This window comes from Equus caballus, chromosome 6, assembly GCF_041296265.1.
Source record: "Equus caballus isolate H_3958 breed thoroughbred chromosome 6, TB-T2T, whole genome shotgun sequence".
Lineage (NCBI taxonomy): Eukaryota > Metazoa > Chordata > Mammalia > Perissodactyla > Equidae > Equus > Equus caballus.
In genome coordinates, this window is record NC_091689.1 from 81,138,898 (window position 1) to 81,166,407 (window position 27,510).

Genomic DNA, 27,510 nt, shown 5'->3' on the forward strand with positions numbered 1-27,510 from the left:
GACACAAGAGAGAATGTTAAGCACAGAAATTGATAAAATGTCCTCAGAATTTAACTTGGTTATATATTTTTAAATGTTTGTATTTAAATAAAGCTAAAACTGAATTTCTAGATAATAACAAAAAAACGAAGATGGAGATTGATGAAAGAGTTAAAGCATATTTGGATTCTTGTGTTTAGGAGAAAATTTTGATTGTTGAGACTTTTTAAATAGCCACAAAAAGAATAGCAGTACAATCCGTAGCTCTCAAAACAGTCAGAATAAAGTAAAGAAGCGCTATTCAACACTTTATTAATTCAACAATAGGAAGAAAAGAAAAATCAAAGATTGGTAAACAGAAAACATTAAATAAGAAGGAAGAAATAAGTCTTAATATATCAGTAACCACATTGAATGTAAATGGATTTAACTAATTTGTTAAACAGATACATGCACTCACACAGAGGGAGGAAAGGAGAAAGGTTGGAAATAAAGGAATGAAAAAATATATTACAGCAAACACTAAATTTAAAAGGCTTGGTATAATGATAATATGACAAAAAGGATTTAAGTGAAAACATTAGAGATAAATACAAATATCATATGATAATTCAAGGAATAATCTACCAAAAAGGTGGAATAGTTTGTTGGAGGAGTTCATCAAAAAGACAGATCATGAATTTATATGCACCTAATATAAATTTCAAAACTTACTAAAAATGAAAAAAACAACTGACTTAGCAGGAATTGGCACATACTCAAAGTGGGACTTTAACATACGTATCAGAAATTGGTAAATCAGTCAGAAAAAAATTAGTATGGGTATAAATGTTTTGAATATCAATGTTAACATTAGCATTTATTTATTATTAATTATTATTTATTTTTTTGTTAGGAAGATTGGCCCTGAGCTAACAACTGTGCCAATCTTCCCCTATTTTACGTGGGATGCTGCCACAGTGGCTTGAGGAGCGGTGCTAGGTCCACTCCTGGGACCCAGGCCTGCAGACCCCAGGCCACTGAAGCAGAGTGCATGGCCTTAACCACTACACCACCAGGCCAGCACCTTAACATTAACGTTTTGACCCATGTACAAAGAGAACATTATACCCAATGGAGAATATATTTTGACTACACATGAAACATTAATAAAAATTGATCACATTTTTGATTACATAGGAAAAATGAAATTTCAATGTATTGATTTGCATTTTTTCTGATCAAAGGCAATTAAACTGAAAACAAAAAAGTAAAAAACAGTCTGGAGGAAATAGAAAACCTGAATAACTATTAACCACTAAAGAAATATTACCAGGGATGGCCTGGTGGCACTGTGGCTAAGTGCACACGTACCACTTCGGCAGCCTGGGGTTCGCCGGTTCTGATCCCGGGTGAGGACATGGCATCACTTGGCCAGCCATGCTGTGGTAGGCGTCCCACATATAAAGTAGGGGAAGATGGGCATGGATGTTAGCTCAGGGCCAGTCTTCCTCAGCAAAAAGAGGAGGATTGGCAGCAGTTAGCTCAGGGCTAATCTTCCTCAGAAAAAAAAAAAAAACCTGAAAAAAAACTTGTATAATTCATTTACATGAAATCCCATCCCGTCCCTCAAAGGGAGACAACTCCAGTATCAGGCAGCTCCCTCCTCCAGCTCCAGGTCTAGGACCTCTGGACTGTGCAATCTTCCCCTTCAGGTCTGGAGATGATTCCTAGTGGACCAGCAACCTGGAGTTACAAGGCAAGTTAACTCTTTCCAACATGTCCAATAGACCAATGGTTCTTGAGGGGTAGTCCTCACACCCAGCAGCCTCAGCATCACCAAGGAACTTGTTAGAAATGCAAATTATTGGGCTACACTCAAAACCTACAAAATCAGAAACTCTGGGTTGGCTCCAGCAACTTATGTTTTAATAACCTTTCCACACAACTCTGATGTTTGCAAAATTAGAAACCACTGCAAAAGACTATGGTGACGAGGAAGTGTAAGTATAATAATACTCCCATTGAGAAAGGAAATGTGCAGTTGACGCTGTTCCTGAGCATATATCATGCCGTTTTCATCAGCTTTTGCCATGTAACAAACTGACAAAACTTAGTAGCTTAAAATGGCAACCATTTTTTGCTCTCGTGCGTTGCACCCTTTGGGCTGGGCTCTGCAGGGCTCACTTGTGGACCTGCGATCAACTGGCAGTCGATGACTTCATTCTTAGACCTTGCTGTTAGTTGGGTTTTGCCTGGAACGAGGAGGGTAGCTGGGCCATATCTCTCTTTATCTAGTAATCTAGCTCACGTTCATTCACAAGGCAGTGGTCTCAGAGTTTCTAAAGCAGAAAGAGCAGGGGCAAGCCCCAAGGCACAAGCACTTTCCACGGCTCTGTCATGTTTGCTGTTGTCTCAGTGGCCAAAGCAAGTCACGGGGTCAAACCCAATGTATTGGCGAGATCTACCTAAGGACAGTGAATACAGTGGGATGGGGAGAAGGAGGGAAGTGCAGCCCTTTTTGCAAACAATATACCATACTGCCTGACAGGACTAATGAGGACGCCTACTGTGGCAAATGGAATAAATCAGTTGGTTAGCTAGTCTGGTAGCCTCTAGTTCTGATCTCTGGGGGGTGTCTTAGTCATCCACTGTCCTTCACTGGCATACCTGGTATGGGCAGTAGGAACATGTCCTTCTTGGGGGCCACAGAGTTTGGGTGGTTCTTTTCCTGTGGGTGGGAGTCGGGAATTTAGGGTTTACTTTAAGTGTTGAAAAATTAGAGGCAGTTAAAGCCAGGTTTGGAGTGTCGTTGGCAATACATTTATTGCAAAAATTTAGTGGGTTTCTGGTCTATTTAATCCAGTCAATTCCATGTGCTAATAAAGCAGGGAAGATCATGTCTAGACCCATGCTGTCCCATACGGTAACCCCAGCCACATGTAGTTACAGAACACTTGAAATGTAGCTAATCTGAATTGAGATGTGCTTTTCTTTTTCCTTTTTAAGGTAGCTACTGGAAAATCTAACATTACGCATGTGGCTCTATTGATGGCACTGATTAGTTGCTAAGCCTGAGAATTTCTGCCTCATGACTCCCGTCCCTGTACTCGGCAAATACCCCTTCTCCTTTAGTTTAAAGGTCTGTTCCTTGAGACAATTTGAAATTAATGACCTGAGGGGGAGAATACCTCCCAAAATCTAATCTTTTCTGCCAGGCTTCTTGTATTCGTTACGAAATGTACCCCCTTCATCTGACAAAGACTGTTTAATGATCTGGAACCCCAATCTTTTCAGCTTCACCTCTTAAATCTCTCACATTCTTGCTTCTGTTTGTCTTGGCTTTAACTTGGGCATAGAAGAAATTGGCTTCCCCCAGCCAACAAAGCTCCACTCTGTCGTCCCTGTCAACCTAGATCGCAGCCTGAAAAGCTTCTTGGTGAAGCCATCCTCCACCCCCCCACCCACTGTCCTCAGTTGGGACATCTTCAACCTCTTTATTCTTGTATGAATTTACTGAAAACCACATCAAGTAGTCAACTCACTCCTCCAAATCCTGAGTTTTTCTGATCATTTCCCCTAGCAAAACAACCCCAGTCTACATGTGATGTGTCATAATAGTTTACTAGACATTTTGCAACCATATTCAGCCATTTCACATTTTGCTTACCTGTAATACCTCATTTTGGTAACAAATTCAGTATCAGATGGAAAGCTTCAGGCTGTAAATAGCAGAATAGTCAACTAAAAAAGGTTGAAACCTATTTTCTCATATAACAAGAAGGAGAAGCCCAATATAGGTGGGTCTCGAACTTCTTATTTTAGCAGACTAATTCTGTCAAGTTCTATGGGACGTCTCTGTACTTTCCTTAGCTTTCCCTAGATGACTGTTGAGGCCCTGAACAAGGCAACATCTGAAGACAGGAAGGAAGTGAAGGGGCACTTTCTCCTTGTGCATCTCTCACCAGGGTGGAAAATCCACCCCAGACACTCCCCTTCCAATAGTTCCCTCAGTGGATCACACGCCTGCCAAGGAGGGTGGGAAAATGACTATGTGGCATATTCAGCCTCAGTAGGAGCTGGTGTGGTCTAGGGGCCAGAATCTTCTGGAGGCTCATTCGCCCTGGGCTAGGATGACTAAAAGCCTGGGCTTAGCTGGGGGGCAGGTGAGCAGAGCACCTCAGATGATCTTCCGTGTGGCCAGCTCCTTGCATGGCTGCTAGGTTCTTGGGGAGAGTGTCCTGGGAGGGAGGAGCCTGAGAAGGGTTCTCTGGAGAAGGAACATTCCAGGAGAACCAGGGAAGCTGCGTGGCCGCCTAGCAGCTAACCCTGGAAGTCACATAGCGTCACTCGTGCCCTATTCTTTTTTTAATCTTTACTTTTAATTGATCTTCATTTTATTATTATTATTTTTTTTTGAGGAAGATTAGCCTTGAGCTAACTGCTGCCAATCCTCCTCTTTTCGCTGAGGAAGACTGGCCCTGAGCTAACATCCGTGCCCATCTTCCTCTACTTTATATGTGGGACGCCTGCCACAGCATGGCGGGCCAAGCAGTGCCATGTCCACACCCGGGATCTGAACCGGCGAACCTCGGGCCACCGAAGCGGAACATGCAAATTCAACAGCTCTGCCACCAGGCCGGCCCCTATTTTATTATTTTTTAACTGAAGTATAGTTGCCCTATATCATTATATTAGTTTCAAGTATACAACATACTGATTTTTTTTAAAGATTTTATTTTTCCTTTTTCTCCCCAAAGGCCCCCGGTACATAGTTGTATATTTTTAGTTGTGGGTCCTTCTAGTTGTGGCATGTGGGATGCTGCCTCAGCATGGCGTGATGAGTGGTGCCACGTCCTCGCCCAGGATCTGAACAGAGAGACCCTGGGCCCCGAAGCAGAGTACCCGAACCCAACCACTCGGCCACAGGGCCTGCACCTACAGCATAGTGATTTGATGTTTATGTACATTACAGAATGTTCACCACAACAAGTCTAGTAATCGCCTGTCACGATACACAGTTATTACAATGTTATTGACTATATTCCCTATGCTGTACTTTGTGCCATATTCTGTTGGTTAAAGCAATCAGAACCCCATCCAGATTCAGGGGAGGGCTCATGGACTTCGTTTGTTGATGGGAGGAACGTCAATGAATTTGCAGCCTTTCAAAAAAACCCGCAGCGGTCCTCGTGTAAACCAGAGGACATATGTAAATATATTCCTACAGATTCTTCTTACATTGTTGCAGTTAAAAGGAAATTTCAAAGTCCACTCCTCAATCAGCCGTGACGTCACATCTTTTTTTCAAGCTGAAATTCTTTTCTCAACTTAAAGAAATTTTTCTTCCAGCTCATGAATGATATAATACTGTCTAAAAAGTAGTGAATAGATGTTGAGGCTTTTTCTCTCAGAGGACCAGTTTTGAGTCAGCATGGAAGAAACGTGAAAAACACTGGAAGCCCTCAAATTCTGAAGGGGAGCTTTGGCATAAGAAAAGATCCAACACTATTAAAGAAAGAATATGAATGACAATTTAAAGCATCTGCCGAGAAGTTCCTGGTAAACATACACAAATGCTTGGATCCTCCTTATATTAAATTAAAATGTTAATATTTTTGGAACACCTATTAAGTCATACACTGAGGAGGATAAAAAGATAAAGAAGACTAAGTTCCCGTCTTGCAAGTAGTTGGAAGTCTAGGGAGGAGGAAGCATATCCTCCCTCCATTGTCTTAAGCACAGCAACTGAAATAAAAACAATAAGACCATAGGACAGGGAAGCCCCAGTAAAAGCGGCCTGTGTTCAGGTCCTTATAGATGGGTAGGTGTCAATCAGGGGAAAATGGAGGAACGGGCAAGACAACGGCATACACTACTAAGTGAAGAGAACCGGGAAAAGTAAGGCCTGGGGCCCCTCAGATCTTCCTGCTCATGAGTTCCTAAAGACAAACGCTACGCGTCCACGCGAACATCACCACCATCAGCCCATTTCGCGTAAGAGAATCCGGGGTTGGCAGGCTTGGGCTCGTAGGTTCAGAGACGCCCAGTAGAGGGCGCCACAGGCCCGCGAGTCCTCAGCGGGCCTTGCCGGCGGAGGCGGAGCGTCCTCGGCCCGGGTGGGCGGGGCCGCCGCGCTCACGTGACCCTCGCTCATGGCGGCGGCGGCGGCGGCGGCAGCAGCGGCGGCGCTCGGCGGCCGGAGCCGGATCCTGTAGCCGGGGTGTGGGCCCGCGTCAGTCCGTCCCTCCTTCGGCCGCCTCTCTTGTCTTCCGGAGTGTGGCTGGCGGAGCCGGGATGGCGGAGCGAGGCCTGGAGCCCGCGCCGGCCGCGGTGGCGGCGCTGCCGCCCGAAGTGCGGGCGCAGCTGGCGGAGCTGGAGCTGGAGCTCTCGGAGGGTAGGAGCGGGCGGGGGCGCGGGCACCGCTGCGGATCGCGGCCGGGGGAGCCGGGGCCCCGCCGCGCGCCCTGGTGGCCGCGCGGGCGGGAGGGGAGGAGGCCGCCAGGAATCGGGCCCGGGCTCTGAGGGTCGTCTTCCCCCCTCTCCCACTCCGCGGAGTGGGTTTCCTGGGCGGTCCATTGTGCTCTCTGGGCGGGGGCTAAGCGGGGGCTGGGGGAGGTCCTCCCCTGGCCCGGGCTGCTTCTGCGCTCCCTGCCCCCCAAAACCCGAGACAAAGCTGCGCCCTCCCGCTTCTGCCCTGGCGTCTGGGCCCGGGGGCGGGGGGGCGAGGCTGCGAGCCGGCGGCTGACAGCTTTCTCCTGTCCTCCGCTACCCTTTGCGAGGGGAGGGCCCCACGCCTGTTTCTGCCCCCCTCCCCCCCTTCGGAAAGAGAGAAAGGCACATGGGAAATCCGCAGCATTTCTTCTTCCTCCTCCTTTAACAATGCGAGATGCCTCCCCAGTGACAGGAGTGCACAGAAGCGGGGTGGGCCGTGGAGGGTCCTAGGGAGATGAGAAGCAGCGGCGTTAACCCAGAGTGGGACGCACGGGGCTGCTTTCTACCACCTTTGTCGTAAGGGTTTTTCCTGGTGCCTGTATTCGGGCTGAATTTTCCGCATCTCGTCACCTTTTGGAGTCTTTGAAGAGGGGAGGAGAGGTGGCTCCCGGATACATGCAAATCCTGGCCGGCACCCTCTTTCTTTTGACAATGGATTGGTAGAGGAGGGTTGGATTTATTTTGAGAATTAAAAGAATGGAATAAGTCAAGCCACTGTGGTTAGAAAAGTCCCTTGGACGACAGTGAGAGAAACGTTGCGCTGTTCTGGGCATGTGATCCGGCTTCTTGTGCAGTTGTGATCAGTTCTCCATAAAGTTCCTGTTTTTATCACAGGCTGCCTCAGACAAAAGCGGCCTTTTCTCCAAGCTTGATGTCAGGACTGTGGTGGTGTCCCCAGAGTTGCATATTCTTACTGAGTTCCTGAGGGCCAAAGGGCCTCTTCACCAGCATTTTTTCAAGTGGATTAAAAATTGTTGATTGGAAAAGAAGACTGTGTCAGGTTCCCAGGAGAGTTCTGACACTTTGCTTACTTATCAAGGCATTATCTCCCCCACGCCGCAGTCTTTTACAGCGGAAAACCAGACGTAGATTTGAGGGTTATAAATCTAGCTGGGCATGGAAGGAAATCATTATTTTTAATAACCCCCTGTTAGGTTTTCCTAGTGTATAGGGAGGTACAGTTTTCCTTTGCACTTAATTACCAATGTATTACTTTTTCAGTTAATCAGTTGGCAAGTTATTCTTTGGCCCGTCCCCAGTATTTGTTTCTGTGAAGTGTTTAGGGCATTACCATGCGTTCTGCCTCTCAAGGTACCTCATTCATCTAGACTAGAGCATTGCCATTAAATCTGCGATGACTTCCATTCAAATCTGACTTGTGGAAGAGTTCCTTTATAGTAACAAATCAGCTATCTTTGATTAGCCAGCAAGAGAGAGGTCTGGCTGCATGTTTGCGTCAGAATGAAATTAAAAATAGTAGTTGATTGCTTTCACATGGAGAGGGAAATCCTGGAAGCTCCTTATTCCTGGTGTATCTGCTTCCAGCTGATCGTTGTTTACTTCTCTGGGTCTTTCTAGAGATGATTCCGAGGAACTGTTTCTAGGACTCACGCTGATTAGCTCACCTTTCTCTCCTTCAGAAGGTGTGAGACTCCTACACGCAGCCTGGGGATGCCAAGGCTTACACAGTTTCAGGACAAGCGCATGGTTTGCTTTCCAGCACAGGATTGTTTTGGTTGGCGTATGCCTTCGTTTGAGTTGGTTTCTTATAGATTTATACTTCCTTATCCTGTATTCATCTCTTTTAGCTGTGGATAACTGGCTGGAAAACCTTGGGCCTGCGGTGTCAGCATCCTGGCCATCTGTCTGTCTTGCTAAAGGTAGAGAAGATGGTTCATTGGAGAAGTTGGTAGACATTTTTAGGAATTCAAGTGAAATTAGAACAACCCAGCAGCCCCAAATCTATACGATGGTGTTATTTGTATGTCTGTAGCAAATTTTGAATGAACCTTTATTTGTTTTACATTTTCTCTACAGTTACTGCTCTGACAAAAGTACTTTTTTTTCTTCTAAAAAAAAGGTGCATTTAGCTATGTGTTTATCGTGTGTTGCTGGCTTTAGTGCACTCATTCCTTGACTTTATTCATTTTTTTTAGGTTCAGGTTGTAGTCAGTCCTAACTATGGTGACAGTCTGAGCTGTATCCTGTTAAAGAATTTTCTTTGTGCTGGCCTGTGTTTTCAGGCTCTGGTCCTGGATCAGCTGCTCCGAGCTGAGATGTTCCGAGCTGAGATGTTCCGAGCTGAGACGCGGCTCCGTGCCTCCTTGGGCTGTCAGCTGCAGGGCGCCTTGCGGAGCCCTGTGCTATGTCTGGTGCTTCAGGCAGGTCACCTGGACTTGGTGGGTAAAGCCTCCTGCTTCTGCACCGGAGAGAATAGCCTGGAGAATCATTTAGAATTGAACTTAGGCATAATCATGAGCTTTTCTGTAGATGAATAGGTAGGAGGTTTCTGCAAGTATTCCCAGGATTGAAAATTTTTTCATGATGCGCATATATTGTAATATTTATTATATGTTTGATAAGATGCTGTGTTGTCTGAACTTTATTCGTGTTTTAGTCAAGCGTGTGCACATAAAGTAACACTAACGATGAGAATTATTTGTTTAAATCTGTCTGATAATACATTATATTTGTGTAATGATTGATCTTATACATTCTGTATTTGAGCTTCACTGTGACTTTGTGATTAGGGAGAACACGTATTATTACCACCTCTCTCGCCTTTTCTTTTTTTTTTTTTTTGGTTTAACAGAATGGAAAACTTAGAAAGGCTAAGTGTTTTGCCTGAACACTTGTCTAAAGTTGCTCATCTAATAGGTGCCATTATGCTAAGCTGCCATGTGATTATGACATCTGTTACCATTGAATGATTTAAATATCTTTACTCTTATTGCTCAAGCTAGTAACTCTAATTTTTACTCTAGGAAAATGCTTCAAAACAGTTGTATGCACACAACTCCAAATAGTCCTGTTGATCCTTTTTCTGAAATCTCCTTCAAGTCTCTCATTCACTTGACTCAGCAGATTGAGTCTGTGCCTGCTGTGTGCTAGAGATACAAAGGTGAGCACGGTACTGTGTTAGCTTCCGAGGAGCTCTGAGTCTGGGAGGGAAATCACTTAAAGATACCAACAAGGGGCCGGCCCCGTGGCCGAGCGGTTAAATTCTCACGCTCCGCTTTGGCGGCCCAGGGTTTCGCCGGTTCGGATCCTGGGCGCGGACATGGCACCGCTGGTCAGGCCATGCTGAGGCGGCGTCCCACATACCACAGCTAGAAGGACCCACAACTAAAATATATACAACTATGTACCAGGGGGCTTTGGGGAGAAAAAGAAAAAATATACCAACAAAACAGTACATGAGACCACCATAGAATTCTGTACAGAGGCTGCCTTCTAAGAAAACAGGAAGCCGTCTGCTTTGTCGTCGTTGTGAACAAGAAGCCATAGAGGCCTGTAGATACAAGGTGGGCTGGTGGGGCTGGTAGAGAGGGCTGGGATGTCGCTTTTGCGGTTCAGTCATAAGTGTGAAGGAAAGAGGGACCTAAATACCATCCTCCGTGGCATGTCGGATGGAGCGCACATCTTCTGAGAGCAGTCCAAAGATGACAACTGGAAAGGTATTTGAGATAAAATAACGCTCACAGGAAGGGATCCTCCCTGTGCTTGTTTGAACACTTCTCTGAACACAAACACGACAAACCCACTGACGTCCTCCCTTTCTCCTGCCGGTTCCCTCGCCTCCCTCCGCAGTCCTTCCAGCACGGCGCTGGGGTCCACCTTGCAGGCGGAGGGAGGAGAGCGGGCTCTTCCTGGGAGTTCTTTAGGAGTGGGGAAGAAGTCGGGGAGTTGAAGAGGACAAGGGGAAGATGCTGGATGGAGATTGTATTTCACGGTCTCAGAAGTGGGCAAGGAGAATTAAGTCACCAGAAAACTGGTGACTCCCTCCTGCGGTACCTCTCCTGGGAAAGTGGGCCATTTCCCCCCAGACCTGTGGCATAGTCATGAATTCATGGGATACACCTTTACACGCCTAAGCTGATGTCATACCTGATGCTAGGAGTATTAAGGAAGGCAGGTGTATGGGTTTTTCAATAACCAAAGCCAAGCATTATCTAAGTGATCTACTCCTGAAACTTGAACATTTGTATTTTTGGTGGGCTGTGCTCATCTTGGGTTGGAACTCATGTTTAGGAATTACTGTTGGAGCCTGTGGCACATTCCTTTGAAAATCCTCATGGGGCAAATTTTAATTCTGTGAGGGTGGAGTTTTGTTGTACAGGTTACTTGGAGTCAAGTGGAGAAAAGCTGCTTGATGTTCTTTTGGAGTTCAGACTTGTTGTGGTTGAAAAAATGAGAGTGATTATAAACTGATTTTAGTTTTGACTGTCAAAAAACTTAGAATAATTGTAAACTGGTATTGAGGGCAGTTCCAGAAGAGAAGTGACAGACAAATTCATGGGAAGAACGACTCTAACTGTAAAGGATGGCGTTTGTTCGGACTCCCTAGTTTTGGTGTATATTTTGAAAAACTAGTTTTGTTGTTTGACAGTCCCGTAGCATGGAGCTGGATTTTCTTTTTTTAAAAGATTGACACCTGAGTTAACAACTGTTGCCAATCCAGTCTTTTTTTTTTTCCTTCTTCTCCCAAAAGCCCCCCAGTACATAGTTGTAGATTCTTGTTGTGAGTGCCTCCGGTTGTGCTGTGTGGGACGCTGTCTCAACATGGCCTAATGAGCGGTGCCATGTCCGCGCCCAGGATCCGAACTGGCAAAACCCTGGGCTGCCAAAGCAGAGTGCAGGAACTTTTAAACCACTCAGCCATGGGGCCAGCTTATTTTTGAATAAGAGAAATGATGAAGTCTTCACTCTCGGCCCAGCCTTTGGTGGCTGCTTTCTATCCTGGCCTGTGTGAGGAGTAGCACCTTAGGGTTGAAAGTTCAGATGATTGGCTAAAAAGGACCTTCGCACTATACTTGTGTTTCATAGAATTATTACAGTTCTCCATGGTCCTGTCCTCTCTCATGATTAATTCAGGAATGCTCTTTGAAATACTTCTTCCTGCTTGTCTGCACAATTTCTTGCAATTCTTTAAGAGTTCAGCTGAAGTACTACTTTTTTTTTATAAACCTGACCCTGACCACTGTGAGCCCTCTTGCTTCAAACCGTATAGTATTTGCAGTTTATATCATTTTTGCCAATTATATATTTTCTTTCTTTTTTTTTTTCTTGCAGGGGGCAGATTTGCCCTAAGCTAACATCTGTTTCCAACCTCCCCCCCTGCCCCCCATCCCCTGCAAAGCCCCTGTTCATAGTTGTGGATAGTTGTAAGTTCTTCTGTGTGAGCCCCCACCACAGAATGGCAGCTGACACGAGTGGTGTGGTTCTGCCCCTGGGAACCCAACCCACACCCGAAGTGGAGCATGCTGAACTTACACTGCTAGCCCATCAGGGCTGGCTCCGTGTGTTTTCTAATTAAATTGTCTTTCATTTCACCTCAATGTAAGCTCCTACAGAGGTTGTTCATGTCTTAAACTTCCTTTGATGACTGCCCCACTGTTTCTTTCTTGCTGTTTTAGGAGTGCAGTATGTTTTTGCTCCCTTCAATTTGATTCAAATTGAAGGCTGAAGTCTCTGTCTTGGGGATTTGATTTTGGCACAAGGCGAGGTTGTGCAGTCATTCAAGAAGCACAGGTTTTGGCATCTAGTGGGCCTGGGCCCAAGTCCTGGCCTGTCACTTATTAGCTCTGTGACCTTGGACAGACTGCCTAACCTCCCTGGTTTTAGTGGCTTCAATTCTTAAAAAAGGAATGACAACCTCATTCGAGTTGCAAGGAGATTTAAAAGGAGGTAATAGGAGAAAAACCGAGTGTAGTGCGTGGCACGCAGTGAACGCTCGGTACATGTCATGTTTATTGTTTCTGAGCGTGTGGATGCATAGTGACTTGGCTGGTGTTAATATCTTGTGGTACTTAGTAGAATACGGTTATATGTGAAGTGGTGAATGCAATCAATTTGTGTATGTATTTTTTACAAGTGAGGCTTCACTCCACCATCAGTTGCTGCTGCTGCTGCCTTCTACCCTTAGTTCAACACGTGTCGGGTCACTGCAAGCAGTTGACTAGAGCAGAAAAGAGTAACTCGTTTGTTTCATACAGACATCTGGCGTGTGGACATTTCCGAGCCTGTAGGTTCTGGCAAATGGCTCTGAAATTTAAGCATAGTTTCTGATGCTCAGGCATCGACAAGCTATGAAAAGGCGCATGGGAGTACTCAGAACCTTCAGGTCATTTTGGCTCTTCCCTTTCTGAGTCCTCCATTTGTCCTTAGGGAACAGATCTTTCGAGTCCTCCTTCGAAAGTCTCCTCGTATCTTCTTTTCTTTTGAGTTGCATTTACCACCACCCTCCTTCAGTCTTCTATCTTCAGACCCACAGGTCTGATTTTTGTCTCTCTTTAGCTCTAGATTGATCTTCCGGCTTTAAAAAATGCTGCTTTCCTCTAAAGCCATTGCTAAACCCAAGGCTCTGTCTCTCTGAAATTCTGCGTTTCCTAAAGGCGGGGGTGGCCTGGATCCTTTATCCCCAGCGTCTAAGTTAGTGCTTTTGGCCACATCAAAGAGTCCATCTCTTTTTGTTGAGTGATTATTTCATAGAGGTTTAAGTGAGAGTTTTTCCTATCTTTGTGTTTCTAAGGAGTAAGTTGCTTTCCATTGGATGCTCTTTAATGGACAAGGTAGGTTCTGAAAGGCCAGTTCTCTGGGATTCCCCAGCGTCACGGCTCACAGACTCTCTGGATACCTGGGTTGACTTCCGCGGATCTGGACAGTCTGTGAAATCATGTGCAGGATTTTGAGTGTGAATGCTTTTGTGCCTTGTTTGGGAGCAGTCTACAACTTTCAGCAGTTTCTTAAAGAGAACTGAAGCAAAGGAAGAACCAAGTTTATGTATTATCACCATTCAATCTCACTGGCTTGTAAGGAAAGCCAGACCCCCTCGGCTTCCCTTGGCAGCACTCACAGACTTATCTGTATCAGTTCCCACCCTCCTCCCCTTTCCTTCTTTTCCCAGAGGAAGAAGTCTCCTCCTCCTGTTGTACAGTACGTCCCTCTGACTGTCTTCTCAGTCCCAGCCCTTCTCTTCTGGGATCTTGGGATCTCACTTCATTGATTGATCTATTCATTCATAGCCTTTTTGTCTTTGTCTGTTCCTCTTATCTTCAGCCTCTCACTTAACACTTGGCTCTTGGCTCCTTCCCTTCAGCCTATAAATATGCTGAAGTTTCTCCCATCTTAAAAAAACCCAGCGTCCCACAGTCTTGTATTGGAATCTGCTTCCTCTCATGTGCCCACCTTCTCTCCTCATAGATCCTGGAAAGTGTAGCCTACGTTTCCTTTATCTTATTTCTTACCTTTGCTCACTCCTCCTCAGTCATTACTTCTGCCTCATGAAGCCTCTGAAACAGCTGTCTCCAAAGCCATGAGTGACTTCTTATTTTCACACTGAAAAGTACTGGAAAGATACTGGGGACAGCATCTTTCTGTGCAGCATTGGATACTGTGCACCATTATCTTTATAAAACTCTCTCCTTCCTTAGCTTTTATGGCACCATTTCCTTATGGCTCCCTAAGTGTTCCTTCCTATGCTCTGTCTTGGGCTTCTTTTTCTCTCTCTTCCTCCTGATGTGGGTGTTCCTGATTTCTGTCATTAGCCTTCGTCTCATTCATATACACTTGCTGAGTAATCTCCTCCATGCCCAGGGCCTCAGCTGTCAGGGCTGCAGGATGGCTCCCTAGTCTGTATCTCTAGCCCTGACTCTCCTCTGCTCCCGATATCCCCTTGGTTTGCCCCTGACAACTGTAACTTAATAAGTCCAAAACTGTACTCCTTGTTTCAGCCCGCTCCACAGATACTCCCTACTTCAGAATGTCTACTTACCCAGGTCAGAAACTTGGGGATTAACTCAACCCTCAACTTCTAATGGGTCACTAAGTCCTGTTGATTCTGCTTCCTCCTCTCCATTCACAGTTTCAGTCTTTGTTCAGGCTCTTACCATCTCTTGCTGAGACTATTGCAGTAGTCTCCTAACTTGTCTGCCTCCTTTCAGTCTCTTCTTGCTCCAGCCTTTCCTTCTCTAGTCTATGATGGAATGATCATCATGTCCTCTTTCCTCTTTAACATTTTTCCGTGGCTTCCCCCATCCAGAGGATGAAATTCAAGCATCCTTTGTGTACCAAGACCTGCCTGCCTTTTAGCCTCATTTGCTGCTCCTTCCAGGTTTTTTCTCTCCTCTTTAGCCATGCCCAATGTCTTGCACTTCCCTGAATGCGCTGTGCTTTTTCACTTCCCTGCCTTTGTACACGTTGCCTTTCTCTGAGAAATGCCCACTCTGGCATGTTCTTCCCCTTTTTCTGCCTGGTTAACTTCTGTTCCACTCAATTTCCTGTGAGAAGCCAGCCTTTCCTAAGTTCTCTTAGGAAGTTAAGATCTCTGTATAAGTAGCCATCAGTTATTGAGTGCTTATTATGTAACAGGCCCTGTGCTGAGCACTTTATATATCCTGCCTGGCTGGTTGGTAGGTTCTGAATAAATAGTTCCTATTATCATGGTGATGAGGGAACTGAGCTGGTGAAAAGCACCTGAACACTGAGTGGAAGGCAGTGTGTGCCAGATCCCCTCTTGTTACATCCGGCCTGATCTTTCCCTTTCTCCCTACCAGTAACAGTCACATTCTGAAATGAAGGACAAAGGGAAAAGAAGACTGGACTTGAGTCATTTAGACTGGGTGTGAGTCCTGTCTCTGCTGCTCACTGTATGACCTTGGGCTAGTCTTTGAAATGTGCTTCTGATCCTAACAACGCCTGAAGATAGGCGTGACTTCCATTTGTAGAGACTTGTTAAAGAACAGGAAGCCTAAAGTACAGTGTGCTGTGGTTGGAACCCATCAGCTTGAATCCAGACTCCAGTTTCCACGCTACCATCCGCCTCCATCTCCCCGAATCAGGTTTCAAGTAATTTCGGCAAAATTCTTTTCTATCTTAATTGTTGGGCCCCGTTTCTCTTAGGATGCAGCTTCTGTCTGTGGAGTTTTGGAGGTGGGTCTCCCTGGAGGGAAAAGAACGGGAGTGTTCTATCCTGTTCTGAGAGAAATAGGTAGGAAGAGGAGTGAGGCAGGTTATTTCTGACCTTGCTTTGCCAGGAGCAGAGGGGTTAGCCCTGGAAAATATGGTTGGAGGGTTTCCTTCATGCCAACCTAACTTCTGGCAAAATGTGTTCTGTGTTTCTTAAAAGAACAAAAAATATTGAGTAAGATCCTGTAAGACTACTTATAAAGGAAAAGATAATTTTATATACTTATATTTTGATTTGAAAGTAATTTTTCCTCCTTGAATCGAGATGGGAATGATGAGAAGCTGCAAAGGGGAAACCGAGGAGAAGAATATTCTGGATGCCGCAAGGACAGCCCTAAGTGAAATTCCGCAGGTCTGGCGTCTTTGCATGTCCTTGAGCGTCTGGACTGTGGATGTAGTATTGTGGTTACATTCTGGTTCAGAAAGATTTTTTAGTGTTGTTTTTTTTAGGATGTTTAATTTTAAAATTAATGTATAGAGGTTTCTGTAAATGACGTACTTTGATTTTTCTTGGAGTTACTTTTTTGTGAAGAAATAGTTCTCTAATAGCTGTGTATTTTCAGAGGACTCTTGCTCTTAGGGATAAATTAAAGCATCTGTAGGTTTTTACCTTTTCTTTTTGAGAACCTTGGACTATGTTGTCTCAAGTTATTCGTAGACTGGAACTTTTGGGTTTTAACTCAGGTCAGGTATGAATGCATTATGGTGCTGACCAGTCTTGTCACTGAATCTCCTTTTTAAAAATGAACCCAGCAGGAATTCTTAGGTAGAAGCTTCTGATCATTTCTTGTTGAGTAAATCTGTGACTGAGGCAAACAGGCTGTCTTAAAAATTTCTTTTTTGTTGAGGCATAATTGACATACAAGATTATATTAGTTTCAGGTATACAACATAATGATTCGATATTTGTATGTATTGTGAAATGATCACCACAATAAATCTAGTTACCATCCATCACCATATATAGTTACAAAAAATTTTTTTTTCCTGTCTTAAAATTTTAAAGAGTTGTCATTCTTACTTTATTGGACTTCCTGTCTGGCTAGGAGGAAACTTTCATTTTTAGATTGAACATGTAGAAAAAGCCTTGGTATGAGTTTTGCTCCCATAGTTCTTTGCTCGTTGTTTTTCTTCAAGGAGACCAAGGGAAGTACTAGAAGGTGAACTTCCTGTTAAAAAAAACTTCCTCATTTGTTGGTTCTCTGAGCTCTAATATTACCCCTATATTATAACTGTTTCAAATTATCTTTAAATTATGAAATTATCATTTGCGTAAATATTCTCATCTCCCTTTGTAAGCTGCTTGAGGACAGCACGCGGCATCCTTCAGTGTAAGTGTTTTCCAGAACTTGTTCAACCAGTGAGTGAGTCTGGGCTCTGTCTTCACCCTCCCTGTCTCTTCTCATTTCCCTACCAGTGCTGACAGACTCTTCTATTGCAGGCTGGTGTCCTCACTTTTCCCTGCTGGCTCATTTCCATCTCTGTGCCTTTGCCGTGACTGTTTCCTTTGTCAGGACTGCCTTTTTTCCTATTAAAATTTATCCCTGTCTTGCGGCCTGGCTGACGTCCCCCTCATCATGAAACCAGCTGACTGCTTTAGTCCATAGTAATCTCTTCTATTTTTAGACTATTGTTGTATCCAGGAACACAGTTTCACACTTAATTGACCACTATTTATTTGTTTCATTTATGTTATTTTTGCCTCTTCAGACTTTACGTTTCTTTAGTGTAATGACAAGGTCTTCTGCCTTTAGGAACTTGTGAGGTGCTGACTGTATCAAGATATCAATAAATGTATGTGTTCAGCACATATATTTGTAAGATCTGTTGAGAGGATGAGAGATGCACAGACGGCAGATTTCCCGCTTTCCAGGAGCTTTCAATTTAGTAACTTGTCAACAAATAGCTGTTTGGGTTTTAAGAATATTAATTTAGGTAATTGTCTTTGAGCACTTGGAAGCGTTTTTGTTTTCTGCTTCAGTGATATAGCATTTAAACAATACCATTTGAAGTGATTCTGGTAAGATGGCAGCTTGAGCACATCTCTGCCTCCCTCTTTTTTGAACTCAGGTCAAGTAAAATAACAATTTCAAAGCTTAGAGCAAAAATACCAAGAGTTAGAATGGGAACTCATGAAGGTAAAGTTAAAGGACTTGGGTAGATCTAGGGAACCTAAAATGCAAATAATAAGAATTTTAGAAGGAGAAATAGGTGATAAAAATGGCCTGAGCTGAAAAAAGATTCCCTGCAAATTGAAAAAGACTGTAGATTGAGTGATTTCACTGTGTTCCAGGCGAGAGTGATGAGAAAAGGCACAAACCTAGGCATGTTCTGATAAAATTCCTGAATTCAGTGATAAAGAAAAAAAAAACCTCAGGGGCCAGCTGCGTAGTCGTTGGGTTTGCACATTGTGCTTCCGTGGCTTGGGTTTTGCCGGTTTGGATCCTGGGCGTGGACCTACACACCGCTCATCAAGCCATGCTGTGGGCGTCCCACATAGGAGAACTAGAAGGACTTAGAACTAAGATATACAACTATAAACTGGAGCTTTGGGGAGAAAGAAAAGAGGAAGATTAGCAACAGATGTTAGCTCAAGGCCAATCTTCCTCACCTAAAAGCATACCTTTAAAAAAAAGAAAAAAGAAAAAAAAGCTCTGCAAGCTCCTAGATAGATAAAGTTAAAACTACAACAATAAGAAGAAAACAGACTGTTCTCATTTGCAGTGTTAGAATTCTGATGATGGTGTAAGAAATATCTGTAGACGTTTTAGAGAAAGGTCTACACTCCAAGAATCCTGTATGCAAGTCTTGATGTTATTCACCTTTCAGACAGAAGAAAGCTCTATGTGAGCGTGCAGGGGTTCAGAGGTTATATCACTCATAGACTCCAATCTGAGCGATATACTCTAATCAAAGAGGTAGTACAACACAGAGACCCCCAAGGCAGAAGGAGGAGAGGAAACAGTGGTGGACAATGGCCTTTGAAATATATATAATTACGTATATTGGGAGTGACCAGGAATGTGTAATATAAATGCTAAGTAAGGATCCTTGAAGTAGACGAGACATTTTGCAAAAGAAAACCTGGTTATCTGAATGAAATATTCTAGATGATTTCAGCAAAAATCAGACATTGTGGCACAGGGCAGTGCGGGGATGGGTGGGAAGTAAAAACATTCGTTGGTATCATTGGGATGTTGGCAGGGGAGAGTATGGAAATGAATGGCCTTGGTGAGGAGAAAAATACTTTGTTTATAATACTGTCAAAAAATTATAAAATACTTAAAGATAAATGCCACAAGAAAGGCACAGGATCTATCTGAAGAAAATTGTAAAATCTTAAGGATGTAAAAACAAGATCTGAAAAGAATGAAAATACATATCATATTCCTGGATGGGAAGACTAAATATGTATAAATTTAATCGAAATCAATTACAGCTCCAGTGGAGAATTCTTTTGGGGGTGGGGAATCAGATAAAATGATCTCAGTGTTCATATGAAAGAAAAAGTGTAGAATAGCCAAGAAAACTTAGAAAATAGTGAGGTGGTCCTTGCTTTACCATGTGTTAAAATAGATTCTAAAATTGCCATACTCAAAGTCATATGGTATTAGCATTTGAATAAGGATGGGCGAACAGAATAAAGTGCCCAAATCCTTGTATGTGTAGGAAAAACAATTATGAAAACATTAAAGTTTCATGAGCCTAAACCAGCTGTCTTGCCAGTTGTCTCAAGTTAGAAAAGATCTTAAAGTCAGCTGGCTAGGACTTCAGAGGACATCAGAAATAATGAAATTCTTGATGTTTTATTTATCCTGTTCAGAGGAGCACACTGGAACTAGAAAGAAAAACCTGTTCCTCTTCAGTGTCTTTCCAGTGCCCTCTACAGACGGAGCTTAACACTGAGGCATCAGGCAAAGGAAAAATCCTTCAAGGGTCCACCCGAATTTTCACAGAGCAAGTAATGAAGGGTCGGTTTGGGGCTGTGAAGCAGTGTGGTGATAACTGACACATCCTTGATGCCTCTGCTTCCTTCTAACTCTCCATATCTTGCCCGTCCGTCAGTAAGTTTTTTTTGATGCTACCTTAAGAAATCTCCTAAATCTGCTTCTCTGTACTGGTCATTGCTGGTCATTGCCTCGCCTGTTTCCTCATCTCCAGCTTTGCTAGCTCCTAGTTACCTAGTGTCCCTGCTGGCTTCTCTCTGACTGATTTTCCACAGAGCAGCTACAGTGAGCTTTTTAAATACAAATTAGATCATCTTGCTTCCCTGCCTTACAACCCTTCAGTGGATTCTCTTTGTTTTTAAAATAAAATTCAAACTCCATTTCATGGTCTCCAAGGCCTACACAGGCCTCTCATCCAGTCCGCTCATCCACCATGCTTCGGCCAGACTGAAGCTCTTCTTTCTCCCCTTCCTCCCTCCCTCCCTTTCCTTTTATTTATTTAGCTGCTGTTTATTGAGTGCCTACTATGTGCCATGTAGGTGGAGGCAATCCAGCAGTGGTGAAAATAACAAAAATCCCTGCCCTTAAGGGACTTACATTCTGTAGGAATAGACAGAAATTAATAAGTAATATATAGTGCAATGGAGAAAAATCGTGAAGCAGGATACAGCATACTGGGCCTGGTCAGTGGACATGGTCAGGGCCACCTCGTGGTGAGATGGCATTTGAACGAGAACCTGAGGGCAGGGAGGCCTTTTCCTCCCTTGGACTCGCCAAGCTGGTCTGCCTCCGGGCTGTGCTCTTCACCTCTCTTCTGCCTGGAATGCTGTGCTCCAGGATCTCTGCTTGGCCAGCAGCTTTGCCTCCTTCCTGTCTCAGCTCAGAGATGACTTCCCTGACCACCGAGTTTAAATGAGCAATTCCTCCTGTCCTTCTCCATCTCATTTCTCTTTTTACTTTCTTTTTTGCTGTTTTAAATTTTCTAATTAAGACTTAGCACCATTTGAAAGGATCTGGTTCGTGTATTTGTTCGTCGATTATCTGATTCTGTCCCAGTAAAATATCACTCCCTCGAGAGCAGAGACCTTGCCGTCTTGTTCCCTGCTGGATGCCCAGGGCCCGGAACACAAGACTCTTGTAGACACTTGTTCAGTGAACAGATGGACTTCGCAGTGGGAAGATTCCAACGGGATTCCTTAGATGGTGGCAGCTTTACAGAGTAAAGAAGTCTAAGTATAGGCTCTGTCCCCAGGGCCTCTGCCAGGGAGGAAAAGGGCCCCCTGCGGGAGCTGGCCAGGCTGGAACTCAGGGGCTCATGGTGTTTCCTGGCATTTGGTTGGTTTCTAAAATCTGTTTGTTTTTCCTTTGTTTCCCTCACCTATTGATCTTGCCCTCTGATTTTCCATGTGACTTTTACAGTTGGATGATGTGTGACAACTTTCCGTTTTGTCAGCCTACCTGGCTACTTTGCTCATTCAGTTCAGCTGATGGTTATTATGTAGATGCTTATGGAAGATGCCTCGCGAGGCCAGGTGCTTGTGTGAGAGCTGGAGCCATGCTGCGGACTGCCTCTGCTCCCTGCCTGGGGGACATCCGCTCTCCCTCCTGTGTTTTGTTGTGCTCTGCCCGTGTGTTGATTCTCTTTTTCCTCTACCTTAACCAAATGTATTAGCCACAGGATCTGATCTGAGGCATAAGCTAATTGGGTGGGTTTTTCTGTAGGCCAGATATCTTCAGCAGTCTTCGTTTGGTTTAACTGGTCAGTCCTGGTTGGGAAAAACTAAATATTTTGTATACCTGGTTTTCCAGCATCTTTTCTTGGCCACATTACATCTTTCACAAAATGTTGGGAAACCAGGGAAGTGAAGTATTTGGCCATAAGGTAAATACTGGGTTTGTTGAAGTAAGTCAGACTTATAGTCGATTTATCCCAGTGTATGCAAACAGTGTGGCCAGCTAGACTGCTGAGGACACTCGTGGGCCAACCATAATGTCCAACTGTACACACACAACCCTGTTATCTTGGGTCCTGCCAGTTGTCTCTCAGGTGCCTATTGAGTATCTGTGTCCAAGATACTGTTCAAACAGTAAATTCATTGTAATTTTGCACATGGGATAAATACGATAAAATCTCAGATATTCCATTTATTTATTATTCTATCATGAACTTCAAGTTTATCTTTGTGGCTGAGAAATAGAACGTGGGAAACATCTTAGTAATTAAGATTATCCTATTTCAATAAAGATTGAAAAAAACATGAAAATGATTAGCATGTTGAAAACATGACTAAGATGATCCTTAAAAGTTAATTAACAGAAGATCACTATTGTCAGAAGAAATAAATTGCTCAGAATCCTGAATTTGATTTGATTATCTTCTAACTTTTCCCTTACAATTGTGGAAAAAAGAATTTCTCCTTAGAGGTGGGAATTCTTTCTTGCTTTTTTCCTTGTAGTCAGTTTTCGTTGTCTCAGTTTCCTTACCTATAAAATGTGGATATAAAAGTATCCGCCTTGTAGGGTTGATGTGAGAACTAAGTCAGTTAATCCATGAAAGTACAGCGGTTGGAACAGCGCCTGGGGAGCCCTGTGAGTGCTTGTTATGCCGCTGTGCTGCTCTGTTGTCTGACGTTCCCCAGACTCCTCTCCATGCAGGAGTTGTGATTAGTTAATAGAGTATCTGAACTGGGTATGTGAACCCAGAGTTGATTTCCATCTTTATCTAAAACAGGACGAGAACAGATGAGTTCCTCCAGCACAGAGGGCTGCGAGTGAACTGAGCTGCGTCTTTCACAGACCCCTAAGGAATGTTGACCTGGGCAGAGGGAGCGAGGCCTGTTGTTTCGGAGAGTTTAACTAAGAGTAGACTGAGAAATGCCCTTGAGATTTTCGAGTAGAGAAGGTCGTTGGTGGTGATCTTCGTCTGAGCTTTTAGTGGTGTTGGGGTTGGGGTACCACGAAGCTGTCAGGAGGGGAGTGAGGAACCCGAGGTGGAAGAGGAAGGAAAGTAGAGGCAGGCAGTGTACACGGCTCTCTCTCTAGCCTGGCTCTGTGAAGGGACGGAGAGAAAGAGCAGCCCCTGGGATGCTTACATGTTTATCGGTTCTTTGTCGCTCCCCTCACTAGAAAGTAAGTTGCATGAGGGTAGGAGGAGCTTAGTTTTATCCACTGCTTTATCTCCAGGCCAGAAGAGAGCTTCAGGCACAAAGGAGGTGCTCAGTAAATATCTGATGGCTCAGTTAATGCATTATGTTAAGAAGAGAGAGACGAGCATGTTCATGTAGGGTAGAAGGGTGAGAGGTCTTGGAGAGGAGGGGTTGAAGGTGTAGAGTAGAAAGGATGTGATGGAACAGGGTCTCCCCCAGTCAGGAAAGTTTGGGATCCCGAGCACCGCTGGAGTGATTGTCCACGAGACCAGGAGTGACTCCTTTTCTGCTTAAATCCAAGGGAAGGAGGAAAGGATGGGAGCAGAGGCAGATATTTATAGGTGATGGAGGAGGAAGTTGAGGGAGTTCTCTCCTGATGGTCTTATGAGTGTTCTCTGAGTTAAAAATAAATTAAGAATGAGTGTCATGTGTGTATCCTTGGAAAATGCTTTGTGAAGACATACAAAAAAGCCACCCCCATTTAAGCAGCTATGCTTAGGCAGAAAGTCATAGACATATAATTGTAGGCACACACAAATGTGGTCAGTGACATAAAGGGTGGATGAGGTAAGGATGCGCCAGAGAGGATGAGTAAGAGTAGGTGAGACAAGAGGTCTCTAGTCTCATTGTGAATGTAGGGAGTGGCTGTGAGCAGAGAGAAGGGAATCCGCTCACCTGTGTGAACGCCATTTCCTTCTGCCCCAGAGACAGCAGGGAACTGTGCTTGGACTCCAGGGGAGTGGGGAGAAGGAATGGCAGTGCGGGAGATAAAATGAACAGAAACTTGACTCTTGAGTGAAGTAGAGTAACTCTTTGTTAGCCACTTCTCTGGTCCTAACCAGGCTCGTTTTCCAGTGATTTATTTCTGATTCATTGGACGGGAAGCTGCTTTCCCAACTTTTGACAGCTTGTTCTCTAAAATGGTTCGTCTGTGTAGGAGCAGAGGTAGTAGTGAGAAAGAGGATGTGACAGGGTTGCAGTGAGTCATAAAGAACAAGACATCATATTTGTTTACCTCATCAGGTTTTATCTAGAATTAAATTGAAAGAATATTAAAATGTCCGTTTTGTTTTAACTAACTGTTGTGTAGTAATAAGTTCTCCCTTGTTCAGAATTCTCTATTTTCAGTCTAATCAAGTTCAAGATTACGTATTTCTCAGGAACTTTCCGAAAGGGATGATGCAATAGTAAGGATGGTTCTCACAGTCTTCTAGACTTTAGTTGGAATTAAATAACCCAACCAGGCTGATTTTTTTTCTTTTGCTGTTCACCTTACCAGCCATGGTTGCAGATTGACCTCTGACAGGCTGTACAAGGTAGGGCGGAGTTGGACTTGAGTTCTGGCTGGTTCTGGTTTTGTATTTCTCACATGTTAAAACATGTTCCCTAGAAAGGGAGCAGATTCTAGGACTAAAAGGGGTTTTGCTGAGAGCAAGTTGCAAACTCTAATCACTTATTTAACTGCCCTATCAAGGAAGACAAGTTCATAGTGTAAAAGGCATAGTGCCACTTTTAGGAGATGGAGAGAAGTAACTGTTTTTTTCTCTGACAGAAAGTGAAATTAGAGGTTGACTAAGATATGCTAATTGGAACTTGGTATCGTCACAATTGGCTCAATACTTAGAATTCATCTTTTCTAAGTAATCCCAATTCCGATGTGGGAAAACCCTGTGTGCCTCCCACTCCCCTAAATTCTAAGTTTTTTAGCCACTAGCTGAATAGTTAGAACCCAGTTAGTCCTTTATCCTGGGGAAGAAAAATGACTTTATCAGCATTTTGAGGAGAACCCTGAAAACAAGAGTCTTCTGGTCAATTTGACATCAACAAGCTAAGGACCCATTTCTCATTTTTACAGAGAACTAAGTTATAACCAGATCTCTGTTTTCCTGGAATTTATATTATGTGTGTGTGTGTCTAGGAGATGATGTTCAGGATTTTGAAAGAGACCTGATGTCTGGACCCTTTTTACAGATTCTCATTTCTGTTTTCTCTTATGGGAATCAACTGGGAAAACATTCTGACATGAGAGACACGTCAGAGGCGGTGAGTGAGGTAGCATGGAAAACATCACTGGGTTCAGGTCCCATTTCTGTTATTTACAGCCTTTGCGACCTCAGGCAAGTGATTTAACCTCTGGTAGCCTCTGGGAGATGAAGTGGCTACATGAGAGTTCTTTCTCTCTTAATTCCTGAGATGACCTTGGAGTATATTTATGAAAATCTACAAGAAGGAAATCCCATTCTAAAGTCATTGGAAGAGACATTATTTAAAGAAAATCTGTGTATAGTGAGAATCATCATTGCCTAATTTATATTCAGTCAGTCAAAACTTATATGTTGAATTTTCTTAAAGCAAGGAATACACCTCATTATTCAGGATATGTGCCATTGCTATTTTGGCCTAGTGAGGGTTAGAGAACAGGATTTTAGTTCTGACTCTTACATTTATAGCTTATTGAATTCCTCTCCTAATAACATCTCTTCACCCCTTTGTCCCTCTCTCACCCCCAGCCTCAGCATCCTGTGCATTTATCTTCTGCAATGCTTATCAAATTACTTTATAGTTATTTGCTTACGTTACTTTCTCTCTCTTTTGTTTTGTGAGGAAGATTGCCCTGAGCTAATATCTGTTGCCAGTCCTCCTCTTTTCGCTCGAGGATCGCTGACCTAATGTCGGTGCCCATCTTCCTCTATTTCATGTGTGACACCGCCAGAGCTTGATGAGCTGTGCTAAGTCTGCGCCCGGGATCTGAGCCTGCAAACCCTGGGCCACTGAAGTGGAGCACGTGTCCTTAATCACTACGCCACCCGGCTGGCCCTGCTTACATTTCTCTTTATCCTTCCTGGAGCCTGGAAACCATATCTTACTTATCTTTATTGTCCCTTTTGTAAAACGCTGAGGAGAAGAAAGACAGAGGGGTGAGGAAATAGGTTTTGAGTTTGAGTAACCGGGAGAATGATGGTGTTATATATAGAAACACCTGAGGTGCTGGTTTGGGGAGAAGGTAAATATAATTGGGACATGATGAGATCTGTGGCACTGGCAGGACGTTCAGGTAGCCGGTTCTGTAGGCCGCTGGAAATGGTGAATTGTGTCCTGGAGCGGTTGAAGGATTTGGGCAGCATCTTTGTGAGGTTCATCAGAGTGAATCAGACTTTCGAAAGGGAAAGTCAAAAATGAAGGTGATGGGGAATGCCTGTATTTAGGAGGCTAGAGGAAAAAGAACAGTCATCCAGGGTGCCAGAGGTGCTCACGGGAGCAGGAGGTGAGTGGGGTGGGTAGTGCACTGCTTTTGTGGAGGTAAATACTCATCAGTGTTAAAGCTCCCGACAGCCTCGGAGAATTAGATGAGGGCATCCAGATGACTGGATTAGTCTGTTCCAGTCCTACGGTTAAATCAGAGGCTAGATTAAAAAGTGATGAGGACGTAGAAATGAGGAGTGTAGGCTTCTCATTTTGAAGTTGGGAAAAAGGAATGAAAGAATAAGGGCAGATTCAAAGGAGTACTTATTTATTTTACTTTGTTACTATTTTTTAATAAGAGAAGAGACTGAGAAATCTTTAAAGGCCTAGGGAGGCTAAGAAAAGAGACTAAGCAAAGATTGAGTTGGCTAGGGAGATTTGGGCATGGGTTAGAACCCTCAGGATGGAAGAGGGTGAACCTGAGAGCAGGGTGGCGGGGCTGTGGTCCTGGTGCAGTGGGGAGAGGAGCGCCTCTCTGTCTGAGACAGGAAGAAGGGTTTGGTTGGAAAGATTGATTTTGGGAGAGGAAGTTGGTGTGAGATTAAAGGGAAAAGATTCTGCAGAAAGACAGAAGCTTTGAAATGTGCCAGGAGCCGGGTCCACAGCAGCTGCAGGGGTGTTTGAGGGGAGTGAAAGAAACAGTGGGAGCCACGCCGCAGCCAGCGTGGTCGGCCTGCGTCTGCTGGACACAGTTGTGATGTTTGTGTGGAACTGTGAGATCAGGCGGTCATGCAGGTCATTAGTGTGAAGGACAGGGGCCCCAAGGATGGTGACAGGACCTGGGGTTTACAGAAAAACCGGAGAAGCCGGGTTGTAAAGATAGGAACGCACTCTGAGGGGTGGTGGGCCTGGGGACCACAGTGCCGTCCGCCTCGACTTCGAGGTTCAAACTGTCCCTTGTTGAGCCCTGAGCATTCCTGCGTCACTGTATTTGTGTGCATGAAACAGGAAAAAAGACTATCGTATTTAAGGGTTAATGAGGTGGAAGTGAGGTATGAGAATACTTGTAAGAATACTATGCATTTTTTCCTATTAATTAAAGAAAATGGCATGAGAACATTGTTGGAAAACTCTATGAAATGGAAAAAGAGCCTCCTTTCTCTCCCACCCCCAATTCCACTTCCCAAAATATACCACTTTGTATGAGTTTAATAGTTCTCGTATTAATGGTATAACTTTCAATAATAATAATAATGTCAATGATAATGTCAACTTTCAATAATAATAAGTCAACTTTAGAAGACATCTCTTGATTCTCTGCTGTGAACAATGAGAAATTTACCCATTTCAGTTATTCTTCCTCCTGAGTTTTTGTAGTCCTATTGTTTGTATATTATCAAAGTTATATTGTTTTGTGTAACAAGAAGTAGTCTTCATGCTGTGTGTACAAATTAAGCCTAAATGTTTAGGCTTATTCTCCACAAATACTGCTTTTGCAATATCATCATTAAATAAATACCACTTACGTCAGAACCTGGAAGTGCCAGTGGACACCTGGAGAAGGGAACGTAATACTCAATCACCAAACCCCTGCC

General features: G+C 44.0%; 1 protein-coding gene across 9 annotated transcripts in view; it reads left to right on the forward strand.

Annotated features, from left to right (window-relative positions):
- The first annotated feature begins 6,076 nt into the window (after positions 1-6,076).
- Positions 6,077-27,510, forward strand: part of DIP2B (disco interacting protein 2 homolog B) — a 208,110-nt gene continuing 186,676 nt past the window's right edge. For 5 of the 9 annotated variants that reach the window (XM_023643547.2, XM_070271397.1, XM_023643548.2 and 2 more), the window contains exon 1: positions 6,096-6,355. In XM_023643547.2, the coding sequence (XP_023499315.1) occupies positions 6,256-6,355 (100 nt within the window). In that variant the 5' untranslated portion in view covers positions 6,096-6,255. Of the gene's footprint in view, positions 6,356-16,794; positions 16,971-27,510 lie in introns of those variants that run through there. The other 4 variants (XM_023643546.2, XM_023643545.2, XM_070271400.1 and 1 more) reach the window with 4 other exon arrangements.